Source organism: Poecilia mexicana, unplaced genomic scaffold (genome assembly GCF_051168715.1).
Source record: "Poecilia mexicana isolate PSO_F unplaced genomic scaffold, ASM5116871v1 scaffold_22, whole genome shotgun sequence".
Taxonomy (NCBI): domain Eukaryota; kingdom Metazoa; phylum Chordata; class Actinopteri; order Cyprinodontiformes; family Poeciliidae; genus Poecilia; species Poecilia mexicana.
This window is the reverse complement of record NW_028263391.1, coordinates 18427107-18448146: the sequence shown is the minus strand read 5'-3', so window position 1 is coordinate 18448146 and position 21040 is coordinate 18427107. Positions and strand designations below refer to the sequence as shown.

Sequence of the window (21040 nt, the reverse complement as noted above, 5' to 3'; positions counted from 1 at the left end):
GTTCCAATATGGCCACCCCCTGTTTGATTATGAAACCTGAAAACTGCACAAGGATCTGATCAGATGTTGGTGCACTTGTAACCAAGAAGGTGATTAATTGAATTTCTCTGGGTATTCCTGCTTCTTCCATACTCCAAAAACCAAACTTTTATGTTATAGTTGACTACTCTAAAGGATATGGCTCCCTGAATGTGTGGAGTGGGTATAAAATGTATCAAAATGTTAATTTTTAAATAACCTTTTTCACAATCAAGGTAATGATATGTTTGTTTTGACACTTTTTTGAAAGCTTTATTCACTTTAGCCCATGTTTTGTTGTTGAAAACCTAATCAAATATGTTGGATCAAATTCATAATTCAGCCCTATTGTGTTCAATCAACCCAAGTAACTCATCAGGATATTTGAGTCAGAACGCAAAATAACCCAGAATACGCAGTTATTGGTGAGCAGTCTGTACAGTAAATCCAATGCGCATCACTACACGTAAAAAAAATGTTGCAGTGATGGTATAAATGAGCAGGCTGTGGCTGAAAGATGCTGCAAAGTCTCAGTTGATTCTGAGGAGGACACAGAGGCAGGACAGGGAAGGGGAGGAGATTTAAATGTCCAGTAAAAAGGTGGTGCGGGGAAATTAGACTGAAGTGTTTCTTTCAGCCGGCTGGAGCTCAGAGCGGGACCAGAAACTGAAACTTTCAGTCAAAACTTACTATTTGATTCCGGAGCGGCTCTTCTTTTAAAAAGACTTTGGACTGACTCATATCATTTTTTTTTCACTTTGCTCGGGGATTTTTTAGTTTTTTTTTTTTTTTTTTGTGCCTGTTCTACCGTCCATTCACATTTTGACTCGCAGCTTGAACCACTTTATAGATATGTTTTATCTCTTTAAGCTCTGGCTTTAAGTGCAGATCCTAAGGGATTGAATCGCTTTAAACTCTAGCACTTTCTCCGGGTCCCTGGGGCCTTTTTTCATTAGTGAACGAAAACTTCATCAGGTTACACGCCGGCAGAGGCGGAGCTACGTGACTTTTCTCACTCTCACAGCTCGAACTGGGAGCAGATGACTCGGGAAATCCCGTTCAGCATAATTTTTCTAACCTGACTGACCACGCCTTTTTATTATATTATTCCCTTCAGTTTATTAATTTCTAAACTTGAGTGAAAGTGAGCGCCTGGCCACGTCAATCTCTCTCTGTGCGCAAACACCGCGAAATGACACCGAGTTTAGTTCTCGGCTGTGTGGTGGCGCTTTACCTGCTCCTCTCACCTGTACAGGTATGCTGTTTCACACTTCACACACACACACATTTTTATTTTTATTTTTTTACCTTTTAAGTGTATACTTTGTGAAACATATGTTTTCTTTTGCTCATAATTTGTGAATTGACTCTCCTTTCACATTTATATGAACAAAATTAGAAACGTATTCATTTTTATATATATATATTGTAGAATATTATAGTCATTGTTGGATATTTTAGCCTAGTTTTGCTTAAAATGTGAATATGACATGAGTAAGTTAGTGATGACCAGAGCCGGTCCAAGGTTTTAAGAGGCCCTTAGTAGAAATACATTTTGGTGCCCACTTTAAATTAAGCATACCAGCACATTACTGACCTTCTTTTTTATTAGATGTGCTACTGTTGTGCTTGATTTTTCAGTTTTTGATCATATCGCATAATTGGTAATTGCAGTCAGGGCTGAGCCATCCCCTCTCACGTTGTTGTTTTTTTTTTCTTTCTTTGCTATCACTGGCTACAGTTTTGAAAATTTGCGATAAGATAAAGTAAACATACCAAGGAGAGTTTTTTTTTTTTTTTCATTCCTGATACCAAAATAACCTGGGGCTTATTGTTGAAGTTTTGGTCTGAGAATACCATGTTTAATTTACAGTGGCACCAGAAAGTATTCATAGTCCTTAATTATTTCCATATTATATTATATTATATTATATTATATTATATTATATTATATTATATTTACACTGCATAGTATCCTGGATTCTGCAACTTGATTTTAACTTGCTTGTGGTGAGTTAAACTCACTGACTATTGTTTTGGAATCAAACTCTATAGAGTCTCACAGCTGATACCAACCAGTAAAGTCGAAACAATTGTCTGTAGGTCTCTGTCAAAATACTAATCTGGATGAGGAGACATAAAACTTTTGACAGTGTTGAACATCCTTAGAAGCACTTTGGTTTCTGTTATTTGGAAATAGGAAAAGCTTAACACCACCATGAGCCTCCTGAGATCTGACTTCCCAACCAAACTGAGCAATCAGGGAAAAGGGGCTTTGGTCAAAAGGATGACCAGAGCCTTATTATTGGTTAATAAAGTGGAGTTCCAATGTTCCGTTGTGGCGATAGAAGAACTGCTTAAAAGGTCAACAATTGCTATCCCTTTGACCAATCAGGCCTTTATGGTAGCCACCTTAGGGACTGCCAGATCAGAAGAAATAAAATTGTCTGGCTTTGCTGAAACCAAAGTATTTCTTTTTACTGCAGCTCAAACCATGTTTTAAGAAACATGGGTTTTGCTTATCCCCTGGCAAACCCCACCCTCACTGTGAAGCATGGTGGTAGCAGCAGCATGCTGTGGGGATTGGCAGCCAGATATAGAGATATTCTTAAAGAAAAGATCCTACACTAGGGTGCTATGAACCTCAGACAAAGGTGACCACTCATCTTCCAACATGACAAAAACTCAAAGCACACGATCATGACAACAAAGAGTTGCCTTTAGAGAATGCTGCCAGAATTAAAACTCAAATCCAATTGAACATGTCTGGAAAGGCCTTAAAAAAACCTCTTTGCTCCACATCAAACCTGACTCTTGAGAGGATTTGTAGAGAAGAATGACTCTTCACTTCAAAGCAGACTTTTAGCTGCCATTGCTGCCAAAGATGCTACAATTAAGTATTAGCCCAATATTGTGATTACTTAATCTTGAAATATTCTATACTAAATCCTAAATCTAGTTTAGAATATTGTCTGTAACATAAAAAAAAAATGAAGAAGTGTGAATACCATCTGATGAGATTGTACCTGAAGATGAGAAGATTGTTTAAAGTTAGCCAAATGTTATGTTACATATCTATTTTCCAACAGCTTACCTGATATGATATGTTATGCACATGTTAAATAGGATCTTCAGGCTACATAAAAGTTATTACAGGTTACTTTACTGACCTTGTAGTTCTTATTTTGATGCCATACACATATTCAAGGTACTTTTCATATTAAATGGGTGTTTGCAACTTGTTTGCAAACATACCTACTTTTATGCTGTCTATGTGTTATCCCTTTGTGCCTGTTTAATCACTTTGTTGTTTGCTTTATTGCATTCTGTCTTGATCTGATTTTGGTGAGTTGGGGAGGATGGGCGATGAATACCTCCCCTATGAATTTGCTGCCCCTCACCCACCACCACTCTTTTTGGGCTTGTGGTTTTGGTGTGCCACCCCAGGAGTATCAATGACCTCCATCTGGCTGCCCTCCCTTTTAAAACATTTTGGAGGCGCCCTTTGGAAGAAGGCAGGGAAGTTTGATGTTGGGTTGTTGATTTTTGTGCAATTTCCTAGCTCAGAGAGAAGCAGTTTTCATTCTTTAACTACTTGAAATTGTGTCTGTTTACATGACTTTTAACTTTAGAAAGGTTTTTCTTACAAATTTACCAATCAGATTGTTTCCTAGTCTACGCTGATTTCCAGTTTTCTAAGAGAAATGATCTGAGGAGCATAACAGATAAAACAGGAAATTGCTCCCAAGTTCTTTAGTAGAAATGACAGTCCTGAATCAAACAGCAATGAAGGAATATGAAGATGATCCCCATTTATGCAGCAAAGCTTAAAACAAGTCCATCAAACATGCTAATGATTGATGCATTTACAATAAGGGGTTTTTGGAAGCTTTCAATGAAGGGAAGAAAAAAAATCTGATCTGATAAATCAACATTTAGTCATTCCTGATGACAAGGTACAGCAACTTGTGGTTTGAATAACCTTTAAATGAGCACCATTCAGCTCATTCATTCACAAGGTGAAACACGACAAACCACACAATCATTCATCTGCAGCAGCACATGATGCAAAGTGACTCACTGTTACGTGTACATTTGGGAACGCTCTAAGCTCATAATTACAGACGCTTTCTTCAAACACTAGTTTCACTGACATGGATTGTTCTCTTTCTGTGTGATTTATTTCAGTGTGGAGACATATTGGTTTCTATTTCTTTTGGAATGCATTTTAATGGCATGTTCTATTGTAGCTGGATAATACATGATCTTGCTGAGCTGTCTCAAAGTGTGAGGCACCCCCCCCCCTTCACTGCCCATGTTCATGTTTCTGTACATTTTAATAGTAAAAGGCAGTGTTAAGTACAGCATCTAGATGAGAAGTGTTTGAGGTATTTCTGTCAGGCAGTACAAAGCTTATCCGTCTTCTGTTTCCTGGCATCGCCTGGTGGTCTCTTAATGAAAATCTGCTTGAGCAGAGTGAATCCGACACTAGAGTGGGCACTCTTTAACAAGCCTGCGTTGTGTCACAGATACTTGAGAGACGACGTGTCATTGGATGGTGGGACTTGTGCCACATAGAGCTCCAGCTCTTGAACCTTTTCAGTCTCTGATTTCCATCCAGCGTGGCAGTTGTCTCTGATGCGTCTCATGTTTAATGCAAATCCAGGTCCTTTTCTCATCCATTTACTCCCACTGTCACACTTCACACACCGCTGAAGCCTGTTGAATCAGCAGACTTTACCACTCTGCAGTCTGCATACTGAAGTACTGACTCAGAGAGGCTTTAAAGGTCTGTGAAAGATTCATGTCCTAACAGTTTTCCAGGCTGGACACTTTGCAGCTGTTGTTAAGTTGAAACTTGGTAGAAAACATGTGGTATCCCCACATTTCCTCTAATCCGTATAATCAGCTCATGGCTTGCTTAGTCAAAACATGAATGACAAAGCACAGGGGCCCCAGTTTGAAGCAGGTTAAATGCCCCCTGCTGCCTACAAGACTGATGGCAAGTGTAAACAGTACAATCTCTGAGATTCAACATCCAATCTGTCAGATCACACAGAGCCAGTCCTAAATCTGGATACTCCTTTAACCCTACAGACGTGTTTTACTGCTCATTAGTGAAAGAGCATTTCCTCGCCTCTCTTTCTTTGCTGCAAACACCTTCTGTAAAACCCCAAAAAGTTATAAATTCAACATCTTTCATGAATTTCCCACACCTAAAAATGCGTCACTAATAAATAATATCCTTTTTTTTTTCATGACATTCACAGCTGGAGTATCTATCAGCAGCCTTGCGAATGGAGAGATCACTTGTGTCCGCTCTGAAACACAGAGTGGCCAAAAGAGGGTGGGGTTTTTGCTGTTTCATAATTCTTAAGTGCAACGGATTCATCGCTTACGTATTTCAGCGTTTCTGAATGTGTGTTCTTGCTTTTCTATTCTGAACCTTGGACTGATTTTTACTTTATGGAAACTTTTTGGAGATCAGATTTTTTATTACCATCAAATGAATTTTTTTTTAATCCTTTTTACAAAATCAGATTACCCGGGATTACGACCTGGAAGGGATGTGGTTTTTACTTTTTTTGTGTGCAGTTTTGTTGTGCAGGCACTAAACATTTCCTTCTGGTTACTCTGACTGTAATTCTGGTTTTCTTAGTTATCTTCTGCATTTATTTTAATTGATTTTTTTTTTGTTTTTATTTTGTATGTTTTTGATGTTTTATGGAGTTTGGTTATTTTCTGAAAATAACCAAAGAGGAGGAGGGTAGTTGTGGTTTAGTCATCTGATTGTGATGCCTCCTTATCTCCTTTCTACTGAGTGTTTCATACTGTAATGAGTTTCTAGGTAAATAAAACACTGTACTGAGTTTATATGCAAAATAGACTGAGAATTGTTTTTGGATCCTCTAGGAAAGCTTTTTGCCAAACCCTCCCTTACGTGAAGTTCTTTTTTTGTATTTTTTTCAGCTGTCTTTTTTTTTTTTCAACTCAAATTCATTTATATGGATTGAAATTACAATAGATCCAATTAATATTCAGTTTCAATTCATATCAAGCCAGTTCCTCCCAATACAATCCATCCATGTAAAAAATACTCAGAAAGTGCATAGAATCTGATATAATCTAATATTAGACAGTCATTGTACCATCAGGGTGAGTTTATTAAATAAATAAATTTATTTAATCATTATTTTATTGGATTTCCCTTGAGATAAAATCTCTATTTTTGGAGTGAGACCTGGCCAAGAGGCACACTGGTATACAGATACTAGTGACTAAAAAATTGTCAGTCTAAGCACGCTCTGGTCATTGAGTTCACAGCAATAAACATGAAAGCACAAGTCCAAAATTAAGCTTCAATAAAATACATGTAGCTCTTAAATCTGGGTTACATTTTCATGGAGAGCTATGCTCTGTGAACATGCTTGCTGATTTATTATGGTATTACTACCCCAGACTGAGGGTGGAAGCACCTGGGTTTCCTATTTGAACAATAGTGACCTCTTGCTCACCCTTTTACATGAGCTGTCCAATGAATTAGTGTGTATTTGTGCATTCTAATTGTTTGTATTATTCCTGATTCCTTGGCTGTGTAAACCACATCCTGAACTCCTGTATATGTGCTAAATCACAGATGTATAGATAGAAGATGCATACCACATCATGTCTCTATTACAGATCGAATACAGGAGAGTTTTTCTAAAATCTTCAGTGTTTGTTGATTTCCATTAGTTTGTAGTTAATCTGTAGCGTTTGGTGTAAACTACCTCCTTCATTTTATGGTTGTGTGGAAGAAGGCTAAGAAAATGCTGCATCAGCATTTCAAAACCTGACTTCCTTTAGTCCATTGGGTTTGGCACTGACGATAACCTGCTTTGGTGTGACAGGAATTTTAGCTGAGGATAGAGCTTGTAAGCATCTCTGGTCTGTATTTCTGCCACTCCTACATGTCAAAACCACAAGTACCAAAAGCTATTTGGTTTTGCCTAACCATTAGATTAATCTCATTATAAAGAAAGCTTGTTCGAAACGTCTCTGACCAAAAATGGGGGTAATTATTTTTTTCTATGATAAAACCATACAAACCAGATAACATTAGATTGCTTCTGAGCATTACATTCATCATTGCACACGCAATGCCTCTTCCATATCTTTAACCAAAAGATAGGAGGGATAAGGTTAAAAGGATGGTTTAGATGCTTTTGCAGAGGGAGTTGAGAGGTTTTGACTACACAGTATCTTTTCAGAAGTAGATACCTGTCTGGTGTATTCACTTTGTTGAAACAGAGATTAGTTTTCTAGCTAATGGCTAATCAGAGTGGTGCCAAGACAAAGTGGGCTAGACCAACTCCCTTCTCAAGTGTTTTAGCACGTTTCATGCATTATTTCTCCATACGTATACACTCCTGTTTTAAATTTAACACGTCCAGCAGGATATCTACTTGACATACATGTTCTACATCAGAAGTTTCAAGCCAATAATTGTGGGTTACCAGGCAGGCCTCGATAGGAATTGTAAGATTGGTGTAGATTTAGACAGGCAAAAATGTACATTTTGGGCTCCAACACGTGTCTGAAATGTCTTCTTGTTGTCTAGGTGGAATTTTTGAAAGAACTAAGATGGCATTAAGAAGTTGTAGTCAACCCTCAATTGATATGCCTCTGAGCTGACATGCTAGGAAGGGAGACATCTGAAAGGGAAGTTAGTTTCATGTCTGGATGTCAAGTCATACCATGACTTCAAAACACCTTCTTTGATTCCACAAAGATGCTAGAGCCAACCAAGTCTGCTGCAGATAAGATACTGACTGGCCATAACCTCTGAGGGGAATAGTTCAGATGTTTTGAAGTTTTGTGAAGCTATTATCAGTACTAGTTGCCTTATCTGTAGTAGAAAGATGTCTTTACTTTATTAAAAAGTGGTGATCAGTTGATTGACCACAAAACCTGTAAAAGTACAGGAATGTACCATCTTCAATGCCTCTGTCAAATTAGACAGGTTGAAAACCTTTGGAAAAACCTTTAGAAATCCAAAAGTTTTCTTTTCTCTTGGGGAGACGTAGTTGCCTCGGATCAGACAGCTAATTTTTATATCAGTTAATAAAACATGCTATGCTGGTTTATATGTGGAAAAAGCAATTCTAGAAATAATATTTTGTTGAAAACCCAAACAGGAATATAGTTTTGTAAAAAGCTGTCCTCATGTGGACAAGGCCTGACAAGTTTGATGTTGACGTTAGCCTAACTTTCAGTGTGCATGGCACCAAAATTGTCTCTAGGCCAGAGATCCACAAACTCTCAATTTCGGCCCTGGATGAGGGAGCCATTACTGATGAAGGTGTGGCTCTTGTGTCTGCAAGTACATGATGTTACACAGGTGTTTCCTTGACACTAGAAGAAAAACAATACTGGACACTGATCTTTTATATTGCACAAATACAATTACCATTCATATTTTTTCCACATATGTTCATGTTTAGCCTGTCTGTTGTAGCTCTGGATGTTATAAAATCAAAATTTCAGGTGTGTCTATGACGACTTTGAGCAGATTAAAATACTTAAACCTTTTTTCTGCCTGTCAGACATTTAAAATTGATGAACTCCTTGTGTTTTCTCTTCTTGCCAATCTTTCTTGGTCAAAGTGTGCTCACAAAGTTGTAGTGACTCGCTGACTGACGGTGCTTTTATTTGCGTTGTTGGGGTATTTCTCTCCAGTTGTAATTTCCCGGCCCAGGGGAGGGTTGCAATTGCAATCAGGAAATATGGATTTCTCCTTCCTTCTGCTTCGGAGGAGGAAGAGGAGTGGTGATGCTCGGGGCAGCCGTCTACTCAGCAAGCTTTAATCTCCCATCTGGATGTAATTTACTGTGGTTTACAGAAAAGCATTTTACTGTAATAGGGACCACAATTACCACCGGTCAGTCTTATCTTAGGACCTGTGTAGTGTGTGTGTGTGCGTGTGTGTGTGTGTCTGCGTATGAGTGCACAGCGGTTGTGTTGATTGTGTCTGTTTGTGTCTATGTCTTTGGGGAGACATCTGTGCATTCATTAATGAACTTACACTAAGGAAGCTGTATTTATCTAAATCAACATCTATATGGACCTTTACCTCCTCCATGTCTGTTGACCCTATTTGTAGTATGTGTTATTTTGAAAACCAGAGAAAGCATACCTGCCCTTATAGTGAGAAAACTCCCTGTTGAAGATAAAATTATTTTTTAAAGAGTGTGAGAAACTCTCTTAATCAGTCTTAAATTGATTACCTTGCAACTTTTTTACTAAGTCATTGTGATTTTGTGTTTTAGATTGACAAAAAGTAATTGATATTTCAAAATCAAATTCCAAAATACTAAGTTAGATAAATTTGTGAATACAAATCTACAAAGTGTGGCATGCATGGAAATGTATCTGTTATATATAAATAAAATCTGGTGCACATCACATAACTAGAAAATAAGTTCGTAAACTGACAGGCCCATAATAATCATGGAAGAGCTACAGAGATCCAGAGCATAGCGGGATCTATGAACAGTACAACTGTTGCTACTGTCCTCCATGTTTTGGAAAAGTTGCAAGAAAGATTTCAGCTACAGGTTTGCCATTATCCAAATAGAGGAAGCATGTGGAAGAAGATGTTCTGGTCTAAAGAGACCAAAATTGAACTTTATGGCCTGTGTGGCAAAAAAGAACTAACCCTGCACTAACCCTGAACACACTGTTCCCACTTTAAAAAGACTAGCCTGTAAGAGTTAGTGAGAAGATGGATGGGGCTAAATACAGATAAATCCTGGAAGAGGATCTGTTGTAAGTAGTGAAGACTTGAGACTGGGGTGGAGGCTCTACCCTGTGATTTACGTAATGCCAGGTTTTTCATTTAAGTTCAATTTAGTGTATTTATATTGTCCCAGTTCATAACAAATATTCCCTTATGCCCCCTTTAAAATTAGTTACTAATACATTTCAATTTGATCATTTTAAAATAACACAGTCAAGTTATATTTGTTATTCAAATTGGTTGGAAGTTTTCTTCCTTAGAAAATCCAACTGAATGCGTCAAGTCACTGGCTTGCAGCTAACTCTCCTCCTGGATGCATTACGTGGATCTCCAAATTACTGCTTTAGGATTTGGGAATCTGCCTCATAACACATCAATGTGCCTTTTTTATAGCGTGTGAAAGAAGTCCAGATTCAGTAATCCTCTCCTCACCCTGATTTCTGGAGTGATTGTTGTAAACGTTCACCATGTGTTCTGGTTTGAAGTTTGTTGGTAATTTGAAAGTTGCCCCTGATCATGAGCTCTGACCTGACCACTTTGCAGACCCGGCTGGGTAATGTCACTCCTGATGTTTTAGGTTCACCTGCCTCATGTATACAAAACAGTGCCTGCTTTTCCTTAGTAGGGGTGGAAAATATGTTTTGTTTTCTTCAAGCTGCATGTGAGGCCTGAGAAATGCTGCTGTGGATTTTATTGTTGATGTAATGAACCTGGATCGCGGTGGCAGATGGAAGCCTAGCATTAGAGTGGTGTTGTGTCCACTGGTTTAGTTTCTCTGTGGTTTTACGGGTTAAGTTTCATCCTATCATAAAACCAAGAACATGTTCCTCTGTGCCACATTTATTCTTTCTAAGAATAATTAATTAAAATGACAGAGATAGCTGAACAACGAGCCACTTTATCTGAGTCAGTGATGGTCCTTGATAGGAATGGTTTGTCAATGTGCTAACCAGGGCAATAGTTGCAAGAAGGGATCAGTAATCAATTTGCAAAAATGCCTTCAGGACGCTGCTTTGTTGCACAAAAAATAAATTCCTAAAATCTATTTGTCTGTGATTAATCAATCGCTAACTATATATCAGTATTATAAATAAAATTTTATATTCAAAAACTCTTTCTCCTGCTAAATTATTGAATCAACAGACATAAGAGATCAATTACAAACATATTTATTGTCTATAATCTGTTATTTAGGTAATTTAGCCATCAGATTGGTGCAACGTGCTGTTATTCCAATTCAACTTTCAAATGTTTCAGGAATTCCTCATCATTCATGATACTTTGTTAAAAAATATTCTTTGGAAACTGACATTAATGTTGGGGACACTTGTGCTACTGCAACATGTCTGGCACTGAGAAGCTATTTTAGCCGTGAATAGTTAACTGATAGGCCAACACAGCCAGGGCTCAAGGGTAAGAGCTGTGCCATCCATTGCTCTTGTTCCAGATGTCTCTTGTGTGTAAGAATATGGGTGTACCAAAAAATTTGCAAATCCAGAAGTTCTGAAACCTATATTTTTAAATTATATATGTGTATATATATATATATATATATATATATATATATATATATATATATATATATATATATATATATATATATATATATATATATATATATATATAAATCAATATATAAATGATAAATGCAGGATCTATTATTTACTTCAGTCATTATTAGCCCAAGTCTTGAGAACCGAGGAGGGGATTTTCCCAAATCTCTGCCAGTCTGCTTTTCCTCATTATTAAAGTAAACAGTTCTGCTGACGTGAACCTTGTTTTGGTTTAAACTCTGATAAAAAGTATACTGCAAAGCTCACTCAGCCTGGTGACCTGACATCTCTGAAGTAATTTATTAAAAGTCAAAGCAATCAAATAATAAGGCAGGAGTTGGAGCAACTGTAGTTATTACGCTACAAGAGCATGTATGGTGCGTTTTGTAGCTAAAAGTCGGAATATTTAAGGGTTTGTGGCTTGAACATGCCGCATTTACACTGTAAATTATGGATTTTACAGTGTAAATGCGGCATGTTCAAGCCACAAACCCAGTGGGATTCAACCACACTGACAATGAAAACCAAATTCTTGCAGAATGATTTGTGTTGATAATTGTAAGATACTGTTGGCTTCCCTGTGGTGAAAATCTCATATTTTGTCAACCACCAAATACGTGTGTTTAGAGAAATTGTCCATAGTCTTAATTTGCTGTCCTTATGATACCTTTTACCTTTTTGAGGGAATACCAGCAATATTCAGTATTTTCAATGATTTTCTTGCTTGTTGGTAGTTATTACTTTCATTATGTAATAAGTTAGACATTTGAACTATGCATAAAAGTGAAGCAAAAAGTATCTAACACTACTTGTTGTCAACTTGTTATTAAACAAAACATCCCTCATCCTTACTGTGACTGTTTTGTAATCCAGTGGAAAGGACAGAAAGACCTATAATATTGGTGTATTGCACTATGTCCTTCATTCTTTGCTCTCTTAAGAAATGCAATGCTAATTATTTTAGCTTGGACCCAGATCTTGTTCAGCAAATTGCCATTACCTGCTGTTGAACTGACTTCCTCCGCTTGACCCTCTAAACTGATATATCCTTGAAGCATTAAGCAAAATCTCTGTCATGTTAAGCTGTGCTCCCTACGCACGCTGCCCTCTCCCTGACAGATGGAGTAAGCAAGGAGGTTAAAGATGACGCAGTTCAGCTGTGTGGGACTAGAGAGTGATGATGTTCTGGGCCTCTGTGGCCTGACAGCAGGAGCTCAGGGACTAAGCGATTCCTGTAGTAACACATGAGTAGAGCAGAAACTCTTAACAGTTTGGGGAACTCCTTTAACTGCTGTACAATTTAACAGCCACTACGTAAAGTGTAATTTAATCAGTTTTCTGTCGTAATTTCTCCTGTCGTTGAACTTTTTCTATTTTTTTTTCTTGTGAGAACCATAAACTTGGGATTTTTTTTATAAGTTAGATAAACAAAAAGTAGTGCATACTTGTTTTACAAATGCATCTAGGCCCTCCAAGTCAAAACTTTGCAGGAACATTTTTGCAGTTGCGATTATGAAGCCCATGTCTCCTCTTCCCTTTACTGAACAATGGGTTACTGTGTTTTGTTCTTTTGTAATAACTGAAATTTGTGGTTGTAGTTTATAATAAAATATGGAAAGGTTCAATGGGCGTACGATATTGTAAATGAACATATTGTGGAACGTGAATAGAAGATTTCTAATGTTAAAAATAAACAGCTACACATTTTTATGATTATACTGTGGATTAGGGACAGCGCTAGTCCTAATTTTAATTGGTTTTGTTCCGCTGATTTTATTTTATCTGCTTGTTTGACTGCATCTGAACAGGAAACAATTCCTTGAATTTTATGGTATTTTTTGTAGAAAACGTACAAGAAATTTATGCTGTATAAAGCATTTAGTGTCTTCAGCATGATTGTGTTTTCCAGTCATTTGTTCCATTGCAGATTCTGGTTCAGAAATTAGCCAAAGTTGCACACATGCTCATAAACAGCAAGACAAACCTGGACAACATAATCTGACAGGTTTAATATTTGTTCATTTGTGTAGCCTTTAGTTCATTAAACAATTCCTGAAAACGACACAAGACCACATTAAACCTAATTAATTAGAAGTGAATCTCCTTGAAAAAAAAAGCCTAATTAGGGGAATGAGGTGAACAAGATACTAAGGTGAAGTCAGAAATTGATCTAGCTTGTGGGATTTGTTTGTCAAGATCATTCATAATTTACTGATATAAAACCCTGCTTTTTCCACAAGAGCTAAACTACCTCTAGTCACCATTGATCACAAAGTTAATACTGCTAAGTGCATGAGGAGAAGGAAGTAGCTATCTGAGACGTCTCAGGCAACTTTTTTTTTACATCATAACAGCAGGTTTTCTCATACTCCTCTATTCTCAAACCCAACAGGCACCAGAAATATTTTCTTGTTATGACAAGGTTTAACCCTCGACTTCTTGAAGAGCAAGTGAGTCAAAGACAAGAAACTTTTGTAATGTGTAGCAAGCTCATAAAATGGAAAAGAGACAGAAAGTGAAAAGATCTTAGGACGGTTAATGGTAGAGAGAGTTTTGTTTTATTCTGATGTTGCTATAGAGAATGGAAAATAATCAGTGCTCGACTGAGTGAAAGTGACATTGAACAATAGCTTAAACTGCACTGTGACGTTCCCATGCTGAGCATTAAAATATATTCACAGAGCAGAGCTCGTGTCCTGCTGTGTTTTTGTGCAGCGGCAGACACAGTTCGTTGGGCACCGCTCTATGGAACAACTCTGCTGTCAGAGGAACAGCTGTACATGTCGGCCAGATGATGAGCTGCTCTGAGAAAAAGAGCAAGAAGCTTCATCTGTTCCCAAAATGCAGAGAGGAGAAACCCTGAGTAATTGTGGGGAATCCTCCTGCAGGAGGTACATCTCCTACTTATCTCACTAAAAGTTTAAAATGTATCCCTTGTATATTTGTGCGAAGTGGAATTCATCATCGTCAAATCACGGCATTCCTCCTAAATCACGTTGCTGACTGTGGCGGTGTGCTGACAGATACCATCCTCATCCACAAGCTAATTTTGGTTCAAAACAGGAAGAGGATGCAATTTATGCTGTGAACAGATGGTGTGAAAACAACTGTCTGGTATTGCATAACACTTTTCCATGTATCAGAGTCTGCACTGACTGTTGCGTTTCATCAGGCTTGTGTTGAAGAGAAAAGAAAATGAAATTCAATTTTATGACGAAGGATTGCGGAAGTAGGTTGTCTGCCGCCTGTCCTGCATTTCTGCTGGAGGGTGTTTTATCAAACCTAGATTTCCCTTCCTGAGATGGAGTCAAGCAGAGGTTTTGTGTTTTCCCAGGCGAATGAGAAATTCACTCTGTTTATCAGGGGATGATGGGAAAAAATCAAGACGGAGGGGGAAGCCATCAATGGGAAAATAAATAAAGAACTGAATCTTACACCACAGGAAGCAGGTTTTTGAGCCTAAACAGTTGGGCACGCTGTGGAACATGTCAGCGAGGATTTGCTGCTTGTCAAAAAAGATTCAACCAATCCAGGGTAGGAAAAGAAGATCCACTGTCAACCCATTTTATAGGCCCATGTAGTACCAGCTGTCACCACTGGAGGACAAAAAAAATGTTTTCCTTTTCAATATTTTGCTACTGTGTTAATTAAAATTGAAAGAAAAATTAGATAATCTTAGGTGAATTTGTGCTACTGTAGTCATTTTTGGCTCACCTTTCAAATAGACGTTTTAAAAGTTAACGATTTTATCGCCTCGCCTGGTGGCCTCCCCTGCGGAGTACCATAGGACTCCACAGGACTGAATGGTTAGATCTTTTCATTTTTCTCCATCTTCTGCCTTCTGTTTTTTTTTTTTTTATTTTATTTTATTTCATTTTATATAGAGAGCTGGTTTGTTTATTGTCCACTTTAAAGCGTTGCTGACTGTTTTCTCCAGCCTATCCTTGGCTACATTGACAGCAGATCTTGATACTGAAGTCCGATTTTGAATGAAATCTAATTTTTTATACTACTAATTAAATGTGAGCGCAGTCAGGGATCTGTGTGAACAGTTTATGACCCCAAAGTGACCCGCATGGGGAGAAGAACGTAGCAAGTAGTCAAACATGATAGTGGATGCCAGTGTATATAGATCGATAAAGTTGTTGAGAAATGCGAGCCAACAGCATTGTTACAAGATTATAACAAGATAAAGAAAGCATAACTAATATCAATAGCCTTTTGTGGCGCATTAACTACAACCTCTGTAGAAGTCTTTTTGAACATGTAGTTAGAAGACATAAATGTCATATAAAATGTGACGTGTAACACTGTTAAATCTTTGCCTTTTCCAGTTGATTTGACCACTGCATCACACTTTATTTTGATTATTATAATTTTCCATTTCTATCTGCTGCAGCTGCTTCATTTGTCAGCAGTGCAGTCTCTTAATAGCTATATTTCATTTTAGCAGTCTGAACTGCTGCCCCGTCTATATACTGCCTCCCTTCCTCAGGTCAGTAGACCAGATGTTTTTAATATGCTCTATAGACACAATGCAAATGCAGTAGTGTGTTTTTTTTTTTTTTGCAACATCTCTAAAACTGTTTCATTACTGTTTTTAAAACAAACTTCATATTCTCACGTTTGGTTGAATATGACATTTTTTTATCTATTCTCAGTGACACTGGTTTTATTTGTTGTTTTCTCGATTGTAAAGGTTTTTTGTCCAATCTAGTTTTTTTTTATGATATGGTAAATGTATGTTTTCTGAGAGGTTCTTACTGTTACATTTTTTTTAGATGTCTTTTTCTCTTTTCAGAATTTACCCACGGCAGACACAAATAGCACCATTGAAGGTAAGTATTTGTCGCTGTTTTATTTCAGAATGCATCATCAATTAAAAAATCGAAACTTATCAGTGCAGTCGAAAACAGTGTACGGACAAAATAAATGTTTTCTAAATTCTTGAATAAATTGCCATATTTACACACTCCCACACACAAATATATTCACAATGGATTATTTTATCCATACTTTGTTTATTCACAGCAGAAGTTAGACCTCAGAGAATGAAACTGATTTCAAACTCAGTTGTATTTTCCATGCATTATTGGGATGTGAAATTAATGACAAAACTCAGGAATGTTGGCTACCAGTCAGCAAGCTTGAATTGAATCCACACAATAACAGGGCTTGTCTGAGCCAAAAGGGATTACCCAACTTCTGACCTTCTCTCCTCACATCCTTTCCCTCCCTCACATCACTATAAATTAATGCTGCCGAAGGAGAAATAAACTGCAACTTAAAGGCTTGCACAGCTCCCAGGCCGGGATCTGGAATACAGAGGAAAGTTTAGAGAAGTGGAAGACATACAGTTGAGTTTAGCCGTAGTAAGTGGCCAGCAAAATGTCGCTTAACGTTGTATCACAACATTACAGTTCACGGCCTCATCTCCTGACCATGGATGCTTCCCCAACCATCTCCTCCCAGCCAGTCTGCGTTTATAAACAGCTGTTATGGTGTCAGGCTCCAGTTGGTGACCTCTGGAGGTCAGTGCAGTCCCAGGGGTGCCTGCGGGGCAACTCAGCTCCAGTTCCAGCAGGGTTCTGTTCATGGCCATGTTCCCAGTGTTTGTTTTCTCTTCCTTCTGTGTTTGGCTATAGTCGTCCCTGTTCTTCTCTTCCCCCCGCAGCAAGTAGGACACTTTCACACATGTACTCCCACAGGAAAGTGTACTGCACATTGTACAAATGTTTCTTTCTGTTATAAGAAAACAGGATACACTGTATATCACATCTGGCTTTACGTCTCTGTATACATCACATGAGCATGTCATTATTATCCTGTTTAACTAATTACTCTTACCATTTGTGAACAAATAAATAGAAACTAATAGTATAGTTTATTTACAATCCATGTAGTGATTTTCTCTCTCATTAGAGAGCTTGGGAATTTGCTCTGAGTGGTCAGACTCCGCATCTTTATGAGAACCAAAAGTTATTCCAACGTGGCTCATCCTCCTGTTCTTCCCAACAGTGCTGATGTTTCAAGAGGTGTGGGGTCGCAGCTTCTGTCGGACCATGGAGAAGCTGGTAGAGGTTGTCCAGGAATACCCGACGGAGGTGGAGCACATCTACAGCCCCTCCTGTGTGCCACTGGTGAGATGTGCCGGCTGCTGTGGAGACGAGAACTTAGAGTGTCATCCCACTGAAACTTCCAATGTCACAATGCAGGTAAGAAAACAGCAAAAATGTTTATACTCCTGGATTTTTTTTACACAGTTTTACACAACTTCATATGTTCAATGTATTTTACAGGATTTAGGTTGTAGATCAACACTAAGTTGAGCGTTACTTTTGATGCATGGTTTTCATTTTTTTTTTTTTGCCAATAAAAATATAATTGAATGATCAAATCCTGTTCGACCAGAAATCGCATAATTATTAAACAGAGTCCACCTGAGTGTAATTTAATCGTGCTAGAAATTCAGCGAAGGCCTCAGCGGTTTGAACATTACCAAATATCCAGCATCAGGAAGACATAAAAACACACACTAAGTACATAGCTATGGGCTATGGAGAAATTTAAATAATATCACAAAGTTCATAGAGCTCAGGTAGATGAATCCATGAACAGAAAATGTAAAGTGCATTGCCTGACTGCAGTCTTACTAAAGTCTTACTACTTTTGAAAGGTACTGTCCCATTATAATCCTGTCTTCTGACTGTGCTAAACAGCTGCTGAAAATCCGGCCATCTGAACCAGGTGAAGAATATGTTGAGATGACCTTTGTGGAGCATAAGACATGTGAATGTAGGTAAGAGAACAAAAAAATATGTTTCCCTAATTTATGACGTAAAACACAGATGTAAAAAAAACAAACTTTCTCCTATTATTTACTTGTATTTAGTTAAAAGCATTTTATTACGTTAAAACTGCAGTTATCAATGATGTTTCCATACAGCCCTCAACCAAAGAATTGAGCCCTGTTATCTTTCACATTTGAATTAACAATATTGGGATCTAAGGCATAATAATAGTGAAAAACTCAACGTATATATTTAAAGTGAAGTACTTAAAGGTCCCTAAGTGATTATTCTGTATATCACTGCTAAAAAAAAAAACCCTCTCAAAGTCTAGCTTTACAGATTCACATAATGAAATGGTGCCACGCTGTGAGCAGATAAACAAAGAAACAGAGCAAGAACAAACCCAAGAAGAGGCTCTTATTGTAACTTAACCACAGATTACAGGGAACAAATCTACATTGCCACGTTGTACACAATGTAGTCATCTTCTAATTGCAACTTACAAAACTACTGTGGTTGTTGACCAGGCTAACTGCTCCTATACAAGCTTTTAACACTCAATTCCTCTGTAATTAGAGTGTGAAACTTGAATGATTTTCTGGTATGTTTGGAGTTTTTAGATGTAGTCCAACAATTTTTACTAATGTTGAGTTTCCAGGCCATTCCAGAAACTCAGTGTCACCTTGCATATACAATGAAAACCCAGTTTAGATGTGTGTTTAAGATTTATTGTCCTGTTGGAGCACCTGATTATGTTTATGTTTCCTCAATATTGCTGCTGATTTGAGTATGGCTTCTGACCTCATTATTGTTGAATATTTGTGGACTGTGCTTAACAACCAGCTCCGCAGCAGAAAAACTATCAACTCAACTGAATTTTTACACTTCAGCCAAGAAGATAGGTTAAATTTTATTGTCAGCGTTATACCAAAACCAACAAAAAGAATGTTCACATGGCGCAACTCGCTAAGAGACACTTCACCAAAAATTAGTGGCAATGTGTGTATAGTATTTTAGCCCACATAGGGATTAGAGAACATGTCCAATACATTTTTGCTTGTGCACCCAAACCTTGATTGTAACAATAATTTAAGTTGTTTGCATTATTGTACAACTCTTGGAAAATGAATAGATCAGAAGTATCACTGAGAACTCAAATCAATATGATTTAGTCTGATGATAAGAGAAGGTAAACAATGTTCCAGAGCCAGGTTCCCTGTGAAATATATGTGATAACGCTGAAGTATACTGCAAATATTTTAAGAGACCAGTTTGGTGATTACATTCACTACATATGTATTTAACTAAAATTGTACTTTGATTTGTTCTCCAGTAATTTATTGAAACTTTCTCTTCAGAGTGCGGAAACCTTTGATGAAGGCTGGAAGGTAAGAATGTTATTTTTATTCTAAATTTTTACAATTAATAGTAAAAATTTTCAAAGAATCTGGAAAACTTGGATAATGTATTTTCTGTTGTGTAGGAAAAGGCAACGAGGAAGAGGAAGGAGGAGAAAGGAGAGACAAAAAGCAAAAGACTGTGACAGGTAACGATGCATTTTTTTACTCAGGAAGAAGGTAAAGTACCAGCTAGTTGTCTAAATCACGTTAATAAAGGTGCAATATTTTACTCTCGTTAACCTGCAGGTGCCAGATTCCTCGCAGGTAACTTAGCGGCAACCCAACTACTGTTGCAGCGTGGCTGACTATTTATCTCCAGCCTGGTGACAGCATGAAGAGTCTCCTCCACTCATCTATCAAAACCTGTGTGTCCGCTGCCAGAGACTCCAACAGCTGGGTTGGTTTGCTGACACGCTGTCCTGATGACGGACAGGGTGTCTGCAATAACGAGATTCAACAGGACGTGCATATTGATTGGTGGAAACACTTTCTGTTACACACCTGACACAATGGACATCCATGGGAGCCAGTGCAATGTAGAAAAGAACAGACTCAACTTTTAAACTTCCACTTGATATTATTGTGTCAGTTATTTTAAGTTGTCAGGTTTTTTTTCTGTATTTAAATTTGGTAATACGTGTTAAATCTCTATATTTATTGCTGAAATAGTTGGACCAGCAACCTTTAAAAAGTGTGTTATCCTTTGTCAAAACATTATTATAAACACTTTGACTTGTATTGGTGGTTTTATTTTGACTGAATGTACAGCTGCTTTGTACATGCAACAATGATAGGTCTCCCTCTAGTGTCTAAAAATAGGATGTAATAATGCTCAATATTAAAATATTTCATTTGGCAACGTTGTTGTTAATGTTAGACATGAAACTGTGTGGTTAGTTAAAGATCTACCCTACCGTCACAGTTTCTTAATCTATTGCTAAAGGTTTGTTGGATGTATTAACTCCATTGTGACATGTTATGATCCGATTCTTTACATTCAATTTTCTAAGGACTGTTTCAGCACCCGCCATTTATTATTATTGTTTTAAAGAGGCAAACTAAAAAAGACACTGGAAAAGCAAATCCACCACATGTGATATAATTAAATACGGGACCCAAACTCTGGATGAGGCCTGGAAGAACTGGTCAACCAGAAAAATGCATTCTTTTTTATAGTTTTTTTTTTTCTGTGTCACATTCATTGTCATGTGGTACTGATGCATCTTTATCAAAATCACAAGGTTTGAAAAGTGTCTCCTTCCTGCATTTTTCCCCTCTGTTAACACAACACTCACTTACTCTTGCTCCATAGGTGACTTCCTGAGTCTGTTCTCAGAAGCAGAGTGTTATTGGAATGATCATTCAAGATAGTTATGTAAGACCTTTTACTTTTTCATATATCAAAGAAAATCTATGAGAATGCAGAAATATTTCACATGTTCTATTATTTTTATTTCATTTAAATATTTATTTTGTAATAAAATTCTTATGACTGTCAGA

At 37.5% G+C, this 21040-nt stretch overlaps 1 protein-coding gene across 1 annotated transcript; it reads left to right on the top strand.

Moving 5' to 3' along the window:
• The first annotated feature begins 490 nt into the window (after positions 1–490).
• On the top strand, positions 491–19953 carry pgfb (placental growth factor b). The gene is made up of 7 exons (XM_015011830.2): positions 491–1273; positions 16151–16187; positions 17368–17564; positions 18069–18148; positions 19499–19528; positions 19624–19686; positions 19787–19953. The coding sequence occupies exons 1-7, from the start codon at positions 1211–1213 to the stop codon at positions 19806–19808; spliced, it is 492 nt and encodes a 163-aa protein (XP_014867316.2). The 5' UTR covers positions 491–1210; the 3' UTR covers positions 19809–19953.
• The last annotated feature ends 1087 nt before the right edge of the window (positions 19954–21040 follow it).